This window comes from Desarmillaria tabescens, assembly GCF_030435595.1.
Source record: "Desarmillaria tabescens strain CCBAS 213 chromosome Unknown EV420scaffold_11, whole genome shotgun sequence".
Taxonomy (NCBI): domain Eukaryota; kingdom Fungi; phylum Basidiomycota; class Agaricomycetes; order Agaricales; family Physalacriaceae; genus Desarmillaria; species Desarmillaria tabescens.
This window is the reverse complement of record NW_026848310.1, coordinates 857763-873786: the sequence shown is the minus strand read 5'-3', so window position 1 is coordinate 873786 and position 16024 is coordinate 857763. Positions and strand designations below refer to the sequence as shown.

Here is a 16024-nt window from a genome sequence, read left to right as displayed (position 1 = left end):
TGAGTCACAGAACAGAAGTTCCTGAGTTCGACGTCAAGATATCAGACAAATAAACGAACAAATAAACGGACGTACCACGAGAAACAAGATAAACAGAAACCCGACAAGCGTTTCCGTCCAATCCCCGGAGAGCGCTCCTCTTTTGCCCCTCAGCGCATTGATATGACGAAAGAGCGATACGATGGAAAGGGTAAAGCGAAGTACAAAAAGGGAAAGAGGGCTTTTCGCCGACGAAGCATAGGCCAACCAGGTCTCAATAGGTGGGGGGAAAGGAATTCGCCCAGTAATTTACATCATGGTACTGAAGATATAGAGAAACAGGCGTGGGGCGTGTCGTAAAACAGCAAAGGTCTATGAGGGACCGACGGTCCAGACTAGTTCCAGACTTTTGTTCAACAAGGGTCACATGATCGTGAACTCGCCGACGTAGCTGGGTGATATGCAAGTACTCAGTTGATGATTCTCGGGCAATTAGGCAGGAGAGCGCAACCAACGTCACATCTCTTTGTCGATTGATGATCCCCATCAATACTTAACGGCGCTTCCTCCAATATTCCTCTCCCCAAACGAGGACGTGGCACTGGTCTTCAAAATGTCACTGCGGCAGCGCTCATTTTGATTGGCCCTATGCATTACGTCGCTGTGAATCAAGGGGACGACACAACAACCGTGAGTACTCAAGACCCCGAGAACGAGTCGGCGGGAGTATATTGACAGTATATTCGGCGGCCGGGATAAGGACAGCTTTTACTAAGGCGTACCGACATTGTAAGGGACCGGTTACAACATCATACAGGTCGCTGTCACCAGGGAATGAAGTGTAGAGTACGAACGGGCATCGAAGACATATTCTATGTTGGGATGAATACGGCGGTACTCGCTCGAGGTACGCTCTTTTGATGACACTGAGGCCTTGATACGGAGACTTCTCTATGGCTCGCGCTGAGATGTCATCAACATGTGAAAGGGGTTTAAGATTGGCCGGACAGCCTAAGGAAAGCATCTTTTGGGATAAGAAGCATCAATGGCTTCCTGGTTCAAAGGGTGATACCATGGATACTATAACCATCTAGCAATGATTCGACGATGTTGAGGGCGCCTTAGCACTCTAGTATTCTCTGATATCATGACGGGAAAAAAAAAAAGCAAAAGGGGATCGAAGTAACCTGATCGAAACCCAAAGATACTGCACCATTGGTGCAATACCTGTTCGCGACTACAATCATAATGGAGCTTGTCCTGTAAAGTCGGATGATTCAATGTTGATGACTGTCCTATCATCTGAACTTCTTGTAACTCTGAAGGTCAAACCGGGCATAGCAATGTATGCCCGACCGGCGGTAACACTTAATTTCGGTCGACTTCTGCACATAATTAAAACAGCATAAAATGGAAACAACGGAACATCCCAGAACGACATATTCGAGAGAAAGACGTTTGCCTTAGAGGGGCGCCGCTACGCATGCCAAACTTCAAAGCTCCTGCAATAGCCATTAACTTCTAATGACAAGAACGCTTATCGGTTCGGTACTCACGATACTCAGTAAATTGCCTGACACTAGCCCTTATAAACAGTGCATCAGTATCTGTGTCCGAATACGCCTCAAGTAATGGTACTCACTGTTCTCAAGTACGGTCCCATCAGGAATGTCAATCCTCTGACCATCTTTTGCAATGACTATGAGTTACGATCAGCGTCTTGTGTCCTTGGTTAGCGATGAACAGAGAACCAACCGATGACAGTTCCCCGAAGTGTGACGCTTCGACCAAAATAGACATCTCCTGCAACTGTCAAATGATCTAGGTCGACGATACTGGGAATTTGTTTGAACCGTCTCTGGAACTCGTGGATCTATGGATGTGTCAGCACGGTGGAAGAATAGATAATGATGCAATCAACGACTGACGTTCTTAAAATGGTCGCCTAGCTTGATAACGGGAGTCGTATTAAACATTCTATTCGAGTCCAGCACTATTTGACCATTCTGAATATTGTAGATCTCGCTTTTGATGAGAAGGAGATCGGAACAATTCTTAACAGGCAAGAAACGACTTCTAGGAACTTTGACTGCTTGTGCATTCTCGAAATACTTGATTGCAGCTCCTGCAGCAGTTTCGAGCTACCAACACAAATGTGAGCAAGACTGTTGGATCCGTAGAGTAGTGCTAACATACCTGAATTACGGACTGACCATCACTAGTAGCCTTCGGGGTAACAATGATGTCCAAGTCCATGCCATCCTTGTCCATAATCCTCTTCAAAGCTAGAGTAGGGAATTAAATAGTTATCAGCCTTCATAAACATCAGTGACATACCCCGAAGATTTATCCACAGATTGTTCGTGTTGAGGATGCCAAACTTACGCACTGTAGAGAGGTAAATAGAGTGAAGATGGTAAGAATGATACTTCGTACCGGATTGGAAATCCTCTATATGCTGAGGTGGTACCTGGCCTAATTCAAGTAGGCAGAGGGATCCATTGATATCTACCAGAGTACCACCCTTGGAAAGTCAGACTGACAGAATACTTGATAGCTCGAAGATAACATACCTGTATATCGGCCTTTGTCTTGTCCGTCACCTCCATGAGAAACTCGATTTTCTTATCGATCATATACTGTATGATTCGTGTGTCGACCCTAGATAACGGTGAATAAACAACGTATATTCAGATTGCAAGAGGAGCCGACATACGTTGCGCCTAAGTTGTCAGAGTTGGATACAAAAAGGTACTCTTTCCCGTCCTCCAGAAGTTGATCTAGTACGCCAGAGTGAAGTAGAGCATTGTATAGATCTCCGTGACCTGGGGGGTACCAGTTTTTCCTGTCGTCGTCCGCGCGCCTGGGAGAGGGCAGGAGAGTGTCCTGAACGATCCGGGGATATCTGGACTGGTTGAATGTCGTAATGCGAACGTTCTGATTGGCGTAGTTCCTGACAATTCGCAAGGTATCGTCTTCGGTATTGAAAGATGTCATCAGAAGCAGTGGAACGTCAGCACGATGTATTTCGTTCAGGTGCCTGACTTGCATAATCGTCAAGTCGAGGAATGTCAAGTCATCCTTGACGGTTAACGCGCTCTTTGCTCCCGTCATGCCTGTACAATGCAATATCAAAACAAGTCCAATGTGAACACTCTTGAAAAATGCTTACCCATAGATGTACCTAAACCGCCATTGACTTTCAAAATGGCAAGCTGATTCAAATCAGCCGAATTGACAGCGAGTTCAAGGTCGTCCAACTGGACGACATCGGGAACTTTGATGAGGTTCCAATTCCTAAAGCACTCGCGTCGACGAAGATTGCATTAACTATGAAATATAGGTGACTAACAATTCTGGACACTTGTTACGTTCTTGCTGATATCTCGAGAAGAGGTGAAGAAATGAATTCATTTCAGAGCCAAACTCCTATGCGCAAATACTCGTTAGAGTTCTGTTCATGAGGATATGACGTTGACAAACCTTCTTTCTGTAAGGGTCCGGGATAGTATCTACGAGCCTTTGAACCTCTCCTGACATTGTCAGAGTCTTCGGTCCAGAAGGCGCATTGGTATTATAATTGCGCCTGCGAAAGCGGCGAGGGGAATACTTGAAGAAGGGTGACATAGTAAACAGCTGCTGAGAATGCACGAAGGGAAAGAGGGTACCTATAGCCTGGCAGACATTTATAGCAGGATTATCGCATGAGGACACGCCTATACCGCAAGGACGTCGCATTTGTTGATTGCCAGGAAGCAGGTGTGCACTATGCATGTCCTCGTTTCACAAACTTGACGCACCCTAGAGCCGCCGCGTCGCATAGTAGGAACATTAAAATTAGAATCTAATCTTGAAAGAGCACGTGATAGTGTTCACGTGCGACGGATATTTCCATCGGAGTTCCAAAAAAGTAAACCTTATTCTGAGTGTACCCAAAGAATCCACAGAAACTCGCCATCCTTCCGACCTCAAGACATGGGTGCGTCCATTTTCCCGTTGCTTAGCTTCTTTGCCTACGGTTTTTCTGATATGTATCCTAGGTATCTCGCGCTCATCAAGACACAAGCGTTCCGCTTCGGGAGCCCAGCGTGCCCACTACCGCAAAAAGAGAAAGTTCGAGCTCGGTCGTCAGCCCGCTAACACCAAGCTTGGAGCCAAGCGCATCCATACCGTCCGTGTCCGTGGTGGAAACCTCAAGTACCGTGCCCTTCGCCTTGATAGTGGCAACTTTGCTTGGGCTTCTGAGCAGGTTACACGGAAGACTAGGATCATTGGTGTTGTATGTGTTTGAATAATTGGTTACCGTTTTTCTCTGACATTGGGCAGACGTACAATGCCTCGAATAATGAACTTGTGCGAACGAATACCCTCGTTAAGAGTGCCATTATCCAGGTCGATGCTACGCCCTTCCGCCAGTGGTACGAGGCCCACGTACGTGTTAAGCTGTACTAGTAGTTCTACCCCTCACATCTTAGTCCTATAGTATGCTCAGCCTGTGACCAAGAAGGGCAAATCTCAGCCTGCCGCAGAGGATGCGGAGCCCAAAAAATTGTCAAACCACGTCAAGCGTGTATTGGAAGAGAGGAAGAAAGGCAAGTCACTCGCGCATATTTCCTATATAACTGTCCTCATTTTGCCCTAGATGCGAAGGTTGATCCTCTTCTGGAGTCTCAATTCGCAGCTGGTCGTCTGTATGCTGCTATCTCTAGCCGACCAGGACAATCTGGCCGTGCCGATGGCTACATTCTGGAGGGCAGGGAACTCGAGGTAGTTCTCTTTTTCTCTGCTCACACGCGTACTCACTGTTTGTAATCAGTTTTACCTCAGGAAGATCAGGACAGGCAAGCAAAAGCACGCGCATGCTGCTTAGGTTATTCTTTGGTCTTTTATCCTAGCATCTGTGAGGGAGGGATGTGTTGTGACTATCTCATGCACCGTATGCCATGTCCTACTGTATGAAATTTATTTGCTTGCCTATATCACAATACAATACGCTCCTTCACGCAAACGTACTGGCTAGCTGATTTGTAAGAATGCGATAACGTCTGTCACACATCTTTGCCTCAAAATCCAGGACTTGTTGAAAGGTTGAACCTCCCATACACTACAGGTTTCGCAAGCCTGTACATCAATGCAGGTGGCTGAGTGGGAATTTGAAAAGGCCTTAACAGACACCTATTTGGCCTGTATATTAATGGGGTGGACCAGTTAAAGGGGGGAAAAGTCGTTAATTCTGTCGTATCTACTACTAAAGAGTGAATCCTGCTTCCCCTCGACCTGACCAATGAATGATAGTGGCGGCGATAAACCCCAGAAAAAAGGACGAAATGTAAGGAATGTAAAAACTAAAGCTAAAAGCCGTGGTATCTTGTAAGTGTCCGCTTTCTTCTCGCTGTATCTATGGAGTTCATTAAAGTAGTAATCTTTTAATCTTCCGTCTGGGGTATACGCAAACCATTGCAAGAAATTATAGCTCCTGAGGATCGAATGGACAGGTGAGCGACGCTTGATGCATGACAGAAGGATGAAACTTACAATCATGTTCAAGTTACCCGAGAGGAGCCCTGGACGTACATGTTAGCAAATCAAATAAAATGATGCCTGGCATGGGCTTACTATTTTCGAGGATACAGCCATCAGGAATATCAATCCGCTGACCCTCGTTGGCAACAACTGGAAGATGGACGACGTTGAGTTCGAATCACTAAGTACACATTATCTACTCACCAATCACAGTTCCACGAAGAGTGACGTTTCGTCCGAAGTACACATCACCAGTGACAGTCAAATGATCCAACTCGATGATCTTGGGAATCTTTTTGAATCGCTTCTGGAATTGCTGGATCTATTTTGTTGATGCTGAATGAGCTGCGATTGGGTTCGAGTGGCGATATGTAAAACCAACCTTCTTGAAGTGATCTCCCAGTTTGATAACAGGAGTCGTCTCGAACATCCGTTGCTCGTTGATAACGAGCTGACCGTGCTCCAAGGAGTAGATGTCACTCTTAATGAGGAGAAGGTCGGAGCAACTCTTCACAGGCAAAAAGCGCTTTCGAGGAACATTGATACCGTGAGCATTCTTGAAGTGCTTGATGGCTGCACCTGCGGCCGTCTCAAGCTGATACAATGCCGTCAGACACGTAACCAGAAGAAAGGAACAGTAAATTACTTGAACGACTGCTTGGCCATCGTCAGTCATCTTGGGGTTGATGATGATTTCAAGTTCCATTCCCTCGGTCTCCATGACACGCTTCAGGGCTGCAGGTATGATTGGTTTAACATGTTTCCCAATGAATCAAAGACGCATACCCTTGAGGTTGATCCACAAGTTGTTGGTGTTGAAAATCTTGAATTTCCGGACTATACAATAGTGTTAGATTAGAAAATATCAGTTCCAGTAACAACCTACCGGACTTGAAGTCTTCAACATGCTCTGAAGGAACCTGAGCAATTTCAAGGAGTCTCATGGACCCTTCGTAGTCAATCAGGGTTCCACCCTATTTTTTCCCTTGGATGAGTCTCAAAATATTGGCGTGTGTAAGAGAACTAACCTTGACATCGGCCTTGGTCTTATCCGTGACCTCCATCAAAAACTCGGCCTGTGTATCAATCATATGTTGCAAGATGTGTTCGTCGACGCTATATATGCGCATACATGTAAGCTATAACTCAAAAGTAGCGGAAACAAGACTTACACGGCACCCAAGTTGTCCGAGTTGGACACGAAGAGGTATTCCTTACCCTCCGCCAGTAATTGGTCGAGGACCCCAGAGTGGAGCAGAGCGTTGTACAAGTCACCGTGACCAGGAGGGTACCAGTTCTTCTTGTCATCATCCGCGCGCTTAGGGCAGGGAAGAAGGGTCTCCTTGAGAATGCGGGGATATCTTGACTGGTTGAAGGTCGTAATGCGAAGCTGCTGGTTGGCATACTTCTTAATGATGCGAAGAGTGTCCTCATGGGTGTTGAATGACGTCATGAGAATGAGAGGAACATCGACACGACTAGTGGTGTTAAGGTGCTCAATTTGACGAACGGTGAGGTCGAGGAAAGTCATGTCGTTCTTGACTTCGAGCGCACTTTTGGCACCAGTCATACCTAGATGACCACGTCAGCAACGGCGAGAACCGGAGACGGCATTTTCTGCATACCCATGGAAGTACCAAGACCGCCATTGACCTTGAGTACGGCGAGCTTGTTGAGGTTCTTGGTGTCCTTGGGCGCAGGAAGGTTATTGTACGGAACAATTTGGTCCTCGGCTGGAGATTTGATGCGATCCCATTGACTGGAGACGGGTGAGCTGATGATGCCAAAAGACAGGGGAACACGACATACAGATCTTGGCTCTTTGCCCGCTCAGCGAGATATCGTGTAAAGAGGAAGAAAAAGGATTGCATCTCCGTGTCGAAAGCCTATGAGGTGGAGATGAGCAACGACGACACCGACAGATGCAACGATACGTACCTTTTTCGTCGCTGGGTCGTCAACGGTGGCAACGAGATGGCTGATTTCGTTGCGCATCGCCTTTGCAGCGACGCCGGTCGTGGCAGTCTTGAAATCGATGTGACTGGTGCCGCGAACACGGGCATTGAAGGAGTCGCTTCTGGGCATGAGGTTCGCCATTTGGCTAGAGCAGAAATGAGGAAGAAGGGAAAAGGTGAGGAAGAAAAGGCGGACCTGAGGCTGTTTATTTGTATGGGGACAGTGGTGGTGGTGGATATAAGTTGAGGAGCAGACGTGGTTCTTGTCAGCGGAGCACGAGGCCTGTGATGACGCTTTTGTAGATCGAGGTCGTATTCCCGCTCTGGCACTAAGTCTTCCTCTATGGGCTCACACCAAGACCGTCTGTAGCCAGGAGATGCAAGTGCAGTTAAGAGTGAGGGCGTGGTGGATGTTTGTCGCTTAAAAGCGCAACGTTTCTCCGGAACTTCGTCGACGTGGAAACTGATTCGTCGTTGCACACAAACGTGCCCGATCCGCAATCGCTATATATCCTCCTGTTCCCTATGTTTCCTATCGGGCCTATTACCTGAATCGTATCCTAGAATTCTCCTTGACATGTGTACTGCACAGCTTGTATACAGGTGTTACAGAGGGGCATCTGATAACGGCCTTCTGTCGGAACAAACATTCCTACTAATATTGTATGTACAGCATACGTGCTCCCCTTTGACCCCGAGACCCCTAGTTCAAATGTCCTGCGGATGAGTACCTGCTTCCATCCAGGTGTCTGTCACCAGCTTGATTGGATGTGTATGTTGGAGTGGTTGCAGGGGGCATCCGCGCTCGTCTGGCGGTGTTAAGATGAAAAGAATATAGTCCTAGAGGCACACTTGTAAAATTTCAAGGTTAAGGGGAGCCAAGGGGAAATGGCATACGAACCTGTACAGTTACACTTCCGATATTAAAGCCCGACGTTTTAACATCTGATCGGCATCGCACTTCTCCCTCCCAGTCTGCAGTTACTTCTCTATCGGGGTCTCCGTCTAGAACATATCCAGTTGGAGACGCCAGTGGAGGTTTCGCCCACACTTTCCCGTCTCCCAGATTGAGATTCCGCCACGACGTTTTTCCACTAACGGTGACTGATGTTTGCCGAATCAACGACACACGGACTATTGGCCCTCGCGCAGTCTTTGATCTACTCCATCGTTTATTTTCTGAGGGTCCGTAGCCGACAAGTTGGCTAGGAGGCAAAAAATGACGGAGAGATTTTAGTGTCCCAATAAGCTGTATGTGGATGGGAATGGTGTCTGAGAGACCGAATGTTTGCACAGAAGGTATCAAAAACTGCAAGTATGCATTAATAGACGGTATCCCGACAGAACTTTCGGTAGCTTACGTGACATTGTATCGGATCCAGGCCAGACGATGGTCGGAATCGCATCGCCGTTATAACTTGATGCCATTCTTCAGGAACATTCTTGAGCACGGAAAAGATTGACGGAGACCGGACAACTGGTCGATTAGGCCGTGCACGAGGTCGATAGTTGACCTGGACCCGATATCTTAACCAGTTCTAATGTCGGTAGATTTTCTAATACAGGCAAAATCTTACTCACGTCTTGTTAGGTTTCCAAAGCGAGAATCGCGGACGTTTCTTGATGATAGTTATGTTCAACGTGTACATGCATTTGACACATAGCGCGGAGGTGCCATAGAAAAGTGCCTCATAGGACGGAGGCAATTTGCGCGTTCGATTGTTGTCTTCGAACGTCGCAGGGAAAACTATTGAAAATGGAATTACATTGGGGCAACGAGGTGAAGAGCTTTCATTTCGTTTCCACAGGATATACTTTTCGGAGATGAGCGTGATAATACTGGATCCTGCGTCTGCAATAGAGAGCGTTAAGCGACCCTCCAGCTGGATCGACACGTCAATAAAACATTGGAACACACAAGTATCATTTGTACCTTGACCGATACACTGAACATCTTTTCCCCTGAAACTCCCAGCTCTCCATTGATTATTGAATTCTTCCCGTATGAAGGCTGTCGTTCTGATAGGTCTTGATCCTTCAAGATGAGCGTAAGTGAATTCCATCTTCTCACAATGCTCCCAAGGTCAGGCGGCTGGCCCGGCGTACGCGGTGTAGATTCCAAGGTCTCTTCGTTAGGCAATGGTGAAGCAGAGTATGACGGAGCAGGTCGCGAAGGCTGTATAGGTGGGCAGGTTTTGGCTCATAGTCAGTCACAGCGTGCGAAGTTCAGTATGGAGAAGCCCTTTTATCAACGACGACCTTTGATCTCGGAATGGCGTGGGGGCATATGGTAACATCATGATCTCGAGACTTGAACTCGTAGCGAAGGTCGCATTCACGTGTCACAAGTATTTTAGAACGTATCAGTGCCAGGTTTGGTCGACGACGGCGATACTGTAAGGCTGAGTGTCAGCAACACGTATGCGTAAGATTGAAAGGGCGTATATACATGCAATGGTCCGTTACATTCCTCTGAAAGCCCAGTACTTGGCACTCGTCGCTTAAGAGAATATCCAAGCGATGATCACGAATATGGAGAGCGGAAACATAGCCACATCCCTGATGTCTCGTAAGAAGCCGCCGATAAAACCTCTTTGTTTACTAGCTCCGACACGTAGAGGTGCCGCAAACGAGCAACACGCGTATTTCCATTTTATGTGACGTCGCCGTCCAGGATTGGACGAAGCTGGTAACGGTAAGGACGGGTTGTGCCGATCACTTTGATACGCAGAGTCTTTGTCTTTGTCGACATCAAATCTCGACCGAAGCGTTTTGAAGAACGGCGATGACGCCTTGCCGACACGGAAATTTTGATTAGTCGTCATGGAAGGCTTGGATGCCATCCATGACGGTAGGCGTCGTGTGCGGGAAAGGTTCACCAACAGTAGCGAAAGAAGCGAAAGTATGATCAAAGGAACGTAGATGTTAAGATAAATGCCAATTTGGTCAGGTAACAAGCAGGGCTTGTCGGCGTGGCTGGCTTTCGAGACCTCGCTAGGAGGTACGAGGGATAGTAGCTGGAAACCAGGTCTTCGTACACCCATCGCCATAGAAAAAGACTTTACGGTGATCTCCTTTACATGCCGCAACTGACCATCTAGCCGAAACTCGTGATGGTACTCGCAATAGTCGTGATCGTCGCCGCTACAGAGGGACTGTTAATGGAAAATTTGTTATATATATTAAGTAGAAATGTCTAACCTGAAGATCAGCGTTGGGCGAAAGCTGTCCAAGAGAAAGGTGCTCGTCTGTTTTCCGAGCGTGTTCTGATATCCAAGTCCAACTCCACGGCGAATGGTACCCCTTTCCCGAAGGGGACCACAGTTAGAGCCGTCAGGTCTTGACATAGGAATGTGACTAAATAGAATGACAGGTTGCGTGTGCTGGCCTGTAGCAGCATGAGACTAGGCCTATCGAGGCAGGCAGACAACTTACCGGCAGCAAAAGACTTTGCGAATTGGATAGGACCATCAGGGGCAGCTTTCCAGTCGTCAAAGGACTGGCCGCGTCCATTCCTCCGATAATCTTCTTCCACGAGCGTTGGTGCATCGAGCAACACTAACGTGTGATTGGCGATAGAAAGTTGGCTATTCAGTGGGCCAAAGTGGGAGATGTATCGAGAACGAGCATCATGGGAAAATGTCGCTGAAATGCCTAACCTAAAATACAGAATGAGAATGGACAATGGTATATGCCATATTCCTTAGCCTACCCTGTGTCGTGGTTTCCCGGAATGAAATAAGCTGGTAAGTCATCTTTCATGTCAAAAATATGCATAAATCTGCGGAAATAATCCTCATATCTAAGGAACACTGGGGGTAAATGGTCCTCGCTGTACAGGAAATGAAAAACGCTTACTCAGAATCCGACATCTCAAACCGCCCCCCATCCATCATATCGCCCAGAAACACCACAGCATCAGGTTTCTTTGATGCAGCCGCCCGCCAACTTTTTCGCAGATTCAAATCCGTAAACAGCCTTGAGAGAAACGTCAAGAACGCGGAACGACCGGGGTAAGAACGGTGGTCCAGAATTTGTGGGTCGGCAACGATTAGAACATGTTTGGTAGAATCCTTCGAACCCTGGACAAAAATTTCAGTTGGTGAAGCAGAGAACGAAAGGGTGTACTGACGACGAAATCAACATCAGGCCATGCGCATCGGCCAGCAGCATAGTAAAAAGTGCCGAGCTCGAACCATAGGATGATGATTATCCAGAGGGCTCGTAGAGTACTCACTGCGAGCCGGTTTCTGACAATGAGTCTCATACGATGATGGTGGTGGGAGACAGGAGTGGGTGCTTGTCTGACGTGAGCCAATATTGCATCTGACATGCCAGCTCTCAGAGCTCTTATTCTTAGTAATCTCTCAGCTGCCTTGGACAGTAATTCATTCATTCTACGTCGCTCAATAGACTTCCAGCGACATTGGTAGTGATATTTCTTTCCGTACTTCGCCCATACATGAGGCCAGGACTCCATTCTCCACAATTCTGTGGCGTCAGTGATGCTCGCCATGCGCTCCATGGTCACCATGCTCAAGGAATGGATGATTGCCCTGACAATATTCAATCCAAGAACAAAGAATACAGATTCATTTCCCACCAGTAGTTTTGCACTCCCATCCTTCCTGTAAAGTCATTAACAGCGCAGTCAAATATACGGGGACGTTGAATACGCACCTCGCGCGATAGAAAATGAAGAACCACATAGTTGCTCCTAGTGCTTTGGCAAGAAAATTATACTTGAAGCCCGGAAGGTGGGGATTGAATCCAGACGCTGAGATAAACGAGCTTCAGAACAATGCATTCGTGAACAGAAATTCCACGTACGATGTGCCCCGGCCATGGTGGTAATTGAAAGGGCGTTATTTGTTGTTGCTTGCCTGAGGTCCGGGCACACGCGAGGCGACGCGACTCTTCCACAATTCAATTCTTTCGGACTTTTCACTGCTTCGTGCATCATGGCACCGAACGGAGGAAACGAGCTACGCTCTGTCATTACTTTTCATTCACCCACTAGGACATTCAACCGTATCTTTGTTGGTAAGCTGACTTCTCGCGCTTGCTTCCCCATATTCAGCAATCAACTTAACATACTTCTCGCGTTGTTGCAGAGAATTCACTTCAGGACATGAAAGATGCTGTTCGCAAAAAGCTGGGTCTATCTTTGGCCTCGCCTATTCACCTAGACCACCTACAAGGAGAATATTGTATAGCCTTAGAAGACGGTGAGCATTCTGTTCGAAGCTGAAGTTAGTACTTTAATTCTGCTCGCGACAGATGACGATTTCAATGCATTTCAGCTGCTAGCGAAGTCCATGGCATCCTTGGTTGTCCGTGTAACAGTAGGAGACGCGACTGATGAGGTGAAGAGATCACAGCTCGTTATTTCTGCCTCCAACTAACTCTCCGCAGACACGCAATGATGAATCCACCAAGACGACTGCACAGTTCCCACCTATCAATTCCTCTTCTGACGATACCTCCTCTGCTCATTCTCGGAAACGAAGAGCATCCATCTCAAAAACAGGTTCCACAAGCAAGAAAATCCGCCAAGTTGAACATACGGGCTCCACGCTTGAAGAACGAGGCAAGCGAAAACGCAGTGCGGTCGACGAAGAGAACTCGAATTTGAAGGCCAACCCAGAAAGCAATATTGCGCTCGACCCAGCACCCGCCGCTGATGTTCCAGCTAGTCCGAAACGGAAAAAACTAAAAAGAAGTCCTATACCAGCAGGCCCTTCAGATTCGATCAACGGTACAGACGTACTCGGCCCTCCCAAGGACTCGGCTTCTGTATCAGCCCCGAAAAAAAAGAAGAAAGTCGGGGATTCCACCTCTAAGGGCCCGACCATAGTGGACGCCACCCAAAATTTATCCGGGCAGTTAAACAAAGAGAGCTATGTCGCTACTTCTGGTGACCTCCACCCCAGTACCAAATCTGCAAAACCCAAGAAGAAGGGCGGGAAAAAATCAGTTAATGATACAATACCGGATCGGACGGAAGAGGCTGAAAAGGACAGGCCTCCTGAAGCGTCGGATGCACAAGTTTCCAAGAAGAAGAAGACAGATAAGAAAAAAGCAATGGAGGCAGAGTCTCTTCACAGTGTATCTCCGTCAGCCGACCCGGACAATCCGGAGACATCTAAATCCTCCGCAGGAAAGCCATCGCGTGTTCCAAATAAAAAGAATGGCGGTCTCGCGCCAGAGGTCCTTATTTCAGAATCCCTCTCCGCCGCCGGAAAGAAGGAAAAGAAGAAGAAGGTGCAGAAAAATCTCCTTTCTAATGAAGGCGAATCCGAAGAAACCGTAGCAAATGCCTATGACAAATTTTTTCGTTCAGGTAAGTATCTAACTTTTGACATTATGCGTCGTCACTGAAACACGAATTTAGGTCAAGAATTAGATCACGAAGTATCCAATCAAGCAGCCCTTTCAAGTAAGAATGCTAAGAAGCGCTCTACAGAAATAACTAAAGCCGACGGAGATTCAACGAATAGTGCGTATATAAGTTTTCATTAGCTATCGGAGTATGTGGCTAAGAGCGTCGACCAGGTAATCGTATCAGAACAAAAAAGACGAAACAGCCTGATGGTAATGTTTCTCGGCGGTTTTCACGCGCACATCTTGATTCTAGCCACAACAGAGACTTCGAAGAAGGCTTCAACAACTGAGGAGTTAGAGGCCGCCCAAGCCACGATCAGAGCTGTCATTGCCCAAAATTCGTTGCGAAGAAAACAAGCTACAGTTGATGATGCAGTAGCTACTGATGTCGGCCTCTCAGAAACTGCTTCGAAGGCACCATCACCCATTATTGTGGGCGGGCCATCCACGATCACAGTCCCTGCCCCAGAACCCCAAACCTCATCTTCTTTGACATCCAAACAGGGAAAGCAGAGTCGCCAGTTGACAAAAACGCCTCATGTCAATGGTCATTCTGGCGCTCCTTCGCGTGCCCTTCTAGAGGGACATAGCTCATCGACAGCGTCCCCCGCTGAGATCGATGTTTTCGGTCCTGTTACCAGCCCCGCATCTGTGGGAAAGAGAAAGTCCGCACCTGGGCCGAAGAACAGTGATCGTAAAAGTGGTAGCTTCCCCTGACGAGGGCAGCTCCAGCAGAGGTGTTCCCTTGAACGCCATAATTTCTGAAGATGACGAAGAGCTCACGGCTTTGATCAGAGGCCCCAAACGTGGCCGCCTGGATGTTAGCCAAATTCTTTCAGTCGTCGCGGCGAGTGGAGATGAAGACGACGACGTCGGAGAACTCGAAGAAGAGGAAGAAATGCAGCCGAAGTATCGTAGCTTTGCTGCCGCAGATGCATCCTCATCGGAAGATGAAATCGAGGATGAGGACGTCCCCGACGCAGTTCCCGTAACAGACCGGCCCGCCTCTGTTCCTTTGTTAGCATCTTCTACCTCAAAGGAACGTTCAAGCACTTCCCCATCCATGAGGTCTTCCGCCACTGATTTGAAAGATATCACCTCGAAAGACTCTAAACAGCATGTGGGAGATGGTGATCATCCCGTAGATGGTGCTCCTGTACCCGATACACCTGGAGAAGAATCTCATACGCCTCGCAAGCCCCCGACTGAGCCCGAGCCTGATTCACCCATAGAATCTTTTGATGAGCCACAACAGACACTTCAAGCCCGTGTAGGGTCGCCTTCTCGCCCCAATGGTTTGCTCAAGAGGATGAAAGGGAAGAGCGCATCACTTTCTCCTCAGCAGTCCCGTCTGCGACCACTAATGCTCTCACAAAAAGGGAAATTGGGCGGTGTTTCAGAGGAAGTTGATCCCAAAATCGTATCTCAGTTGCCTTCCACGCATCCTCCAGCCTTGCTGAAGCCTATTGATCTCGACAATGCCCCAAAGCCTGTTTCCCCTCAGCCGCGCCGGCAGTCCTTGGACACGTGGGAGATACTCAAAACCTCTTCCCCCAATACTGATGCCGATTCGTCTTTGAATTATGACGAACTTGTTTCAATGAATCAGGATGAACTCACATCGAGTACTCCCAATGATCGTCGTCTAGCTCCGCAGGTAACAAAGCGACAAACGGCTGACTCATCAGACTTACATGACTCCCAACCAACTGATGATCCTCTGTTCCTTCCCTCGGAGAGTCAACGTCCATTTCCCTACTCTCAGTACCAAGCTGGTACCGACGATCAAGTCGACGCCAATGATTCAGACGACGAGGATGAGGTTGAGGCAACCGTAAAATCAGGACCAGATGTAACTGCCAGCTCTTTTCGTAGACTGACAGACATCGGAAGCCAGAGGAGTTTCTTTTCGAGCCAAACACCGGGATGGCAAAAAGCGGACTTTTCTCGTCCAACGTTGCAGGACTTGTACGGCAACGGGCCAGAGGATGAATCTGATTCTTCGGATGAAGATAATGACAGTGGTGACGAAAAGACGTCTCATATCCCTCAATCGCGTCGAGCGGGAGCAAAGTAATATGTTTCTTGACTTCAGCGGAGCATGTATATCTCTACTTGTTACATAAAGGACATCGCATAATAAAACACATGAATTCTTCTGACGCTATAAACGAGTCACTTCC

The 16024-nt window shown here is 47.7% G+C and overlaps 7 protein-coding genes across 7 annotated transcripts; 2 read left to right on the top strand and 5 right to left on the bottom strand.

Annotated features, from left to right (window-relative positions):
- Positions 1-1472: 1472 nt before the first annotated feature.
- EV420DRAFT_1640719 (UTP-glucose-1-phosphate uridylyltransferase) lies at positions 1473-3606 on the bottom strand (the record flags this gene model as incomplete). Its single annotated transcript, XM_060477137.1, has 13 exons — positions 1473-1481; positions 1536-1564; positions 1622-1678; positions 1735-1852; positions 1908-2120; positions 2176-2264; positions 2317-2367; positions 2416-2503; positions 2553-2640; positions 2696-3095; positions 3152-3276; positions 3332-3408; positions 3463-3606. The coding sequence occupies 13 exons, from the start codon at positions 3604-3606 to the stop codon at positions 1473-1475; spliced, it is 1488 nt and encodes a 495-aa protein (XP_060333127.1).
- Positions 3607-3910: 304 nt separating this feature from the next.
- On the top strand, positions 3911-5067 carry EV420DRAFT_1530986 (ribosomal protein S8e/ribosomal biogenesis NSA2). Its single transcript, XM_060472642.1, has 6 exons — positions 3911-3958; positions 4020-4258; positions 4306-4410; positions 4463-4571; positions 4622-4746; positions 4796-5067. Exons 1-6 carry the CDS (start codon positions 3955-3957, stop codon positions 4847-4849), a joined length of 636 nt encoding a protein of 211 aa, XP_060333126.1. The 5' UTR covers positions 3911-3954; the 3' UTR covers positions 4850-5067.
- Positions 5068-5446: 379 nt separating this feature from the next.
- On the bottom strand, positions 5447-7587 carry EV420DRAFT_1640717 (UTP-glucose-1-phosphate uridylyltransferase; the record flags this gene model as incomplete). The annotated part of the gene is made up of 13 exons (XM_060477136.1): positions 5447-5455; positions 5515-5543; positions 5596-5652; positions 5707-5824; positions 5885-6097; positions 6149-6237; positions 6289-6339; positions 6389-6476; positions 6531-6618; positions 6675-7074; positions 7128-7261; positions 7312-7388; positions 7441-7587. The coding sequence occupies 13 exons, from the start codon at positions 7585-7587 to the stop codon at positions 5447-5449; spliced, it is 1500 nt and encodes a 499-aa protein (XP_060333125.1).
- A 347-nt stretch (positions 7588-7934) lies between these two features.
- EV420DRAFT_187353 (uncharacterized protein) lies at positions 7935-9684 on the bottom strand. Its single transcript, XM_060481132.1, has 5 exons — positions 9391-9684; positions 9039-9340; positions 8819-8984; positions 8359-8766; positions 7935-8297 (listed from the first exon to the last, which is right to left on the bottom strand). Exons 1-5 carry the CDS (start codon positions 9409-9411, stop codon positions 8166-8168), a joined length of 1029 nt encoding a protein of 342 aa, XP_060333124.1. The 5' UTR covers positions 9412-9684; the 3' UTR covers positions 7935-8165.
- A 274-nt stretch (positions 9685-9958) lies between these two features.
- Positions 9959-11724, bottom strand: EV420DRAFT_1267220 (Metallo-dependent phosphatase-like protein; the record flags this gene model as incomplete). Its single annotated transcript, XM_060467375.1, has 6 exons — positions 9959-10601; positions 10659-10845; positions 10893-11116; positions 11170-11259; positions 11316-11539; positions 11590-11724. The coding sequence occupies 6 exons, from the start codon at positions 11722-11724 to the stop codon at positions 9959-9961; spliced, it is 1503 nt and encodes a 500-aa protein (XP_060333123.1).
- Positions 11725-11821: 97 nt separating this feature from the next.
- Positions 11822-12366, bottom strand: EV420DRAFT_1530963 (uncharacterized protein). The gene is made up of 4 exons (XM_060472641.1): positions 12288-12366; positions 12138-12234; positions 12061-12085; positions 11822-12013 (listed from the first exon to the last, which is right to left on the bottom strand). The coding sequence occupies exons 1-4, from the start codon at positions 12301-12303 to the stop codon at positions 11957-11959; spliced, it is 195 nt and encodes a 64-aa protein (XP_060333122.1). The 5' UTR covers positions 12304-12366; the 3' UTR covers positions 11822-11956.
- A 1855-nt stretch (positions 12367-14221) lies between these two features.
- On the top strand, positions 14222-16006 carry EV420DRAFT_187276 (uncharacterized protein). The gene has a single exon (XM_060481131.1). It carries the CDS (start codon positions 14461-14463, stop codon positions 15916-15918), a length of 1458 nt encoding a protein of 485 aa, XP_060333121.1. The 5' UTR covers positions 14222-14460; the 3' UTR covers positions 15919-16006.
- The last annotated feature ends 18 nt before the right edge of the window (positions 16007-16024 follow it).

Excerpts from the sequence above, each read along its gene's own strand:
- EV420DRAFT_187276 (XM_060481131.1), top strand. The coding sequence starts at position 14,461 with ATGTTTTCGGTCCTGTTACCAGCCCCGCATCTGTGGGAAAGAGAAAGT.
- EV420DRAFT_1530963 (XM_060472641.1), bottom strand. Across the intron at positions 12,086-12,137 it reads TTCATTTTCTATCGCGCGAG|GAAGGATGGGAGTGCAAAAC; the intron begins GTGCGTATTCAA and ends ATGACTTTACAG. Across the intron at positions 12,014-12,060 it reads ATGGGAGTGCAAAACTACTG|GGCAATCATCCATTCCTTGA; the intron begins GTGGGAAATGAA and ends GAATATTGTCAG.
- EV420DRAFT_1530986 (XM_060472642.1), top strand. Across the intron at positions 4,259-4,305 it reads AGACTAGGATCATTGGTGTT|ACGTACAATGCCTCGAATAA; the intron begins GTATGTGTTTGA and ends GACATTGGGCAG. Across the intron at positions 4,747-4,795 it reads TGGAGGGCAGGGAACTCGAG|TTTTACCTCAGGAAGATCAG; the intron begins GTAGTTCTCTTT and ends GTTTGTAATCAG.
- EV420DRAFT_187353 (XM_060481132.1), bottom strand. The coding sequence starts at position 9,411 with ATGTTCAGTGTATCGGTCAAG. Across the intron at positions 8,985-9,038 it reads CTTTGGAAACCTAACAAGAC|ATATCGGGTCCAGGTCAACT; the intron begins GTGAGTAAGATT and ends GAACTGGTTAAG. Across the intron at positions 8,298-8,358 it reads TCGGAAGTGTAACTGTACAG|GACTATATTCTTTTCATCTT; the intron begins GTTCGTATGCCA and ends GTGTGCCTCTAG.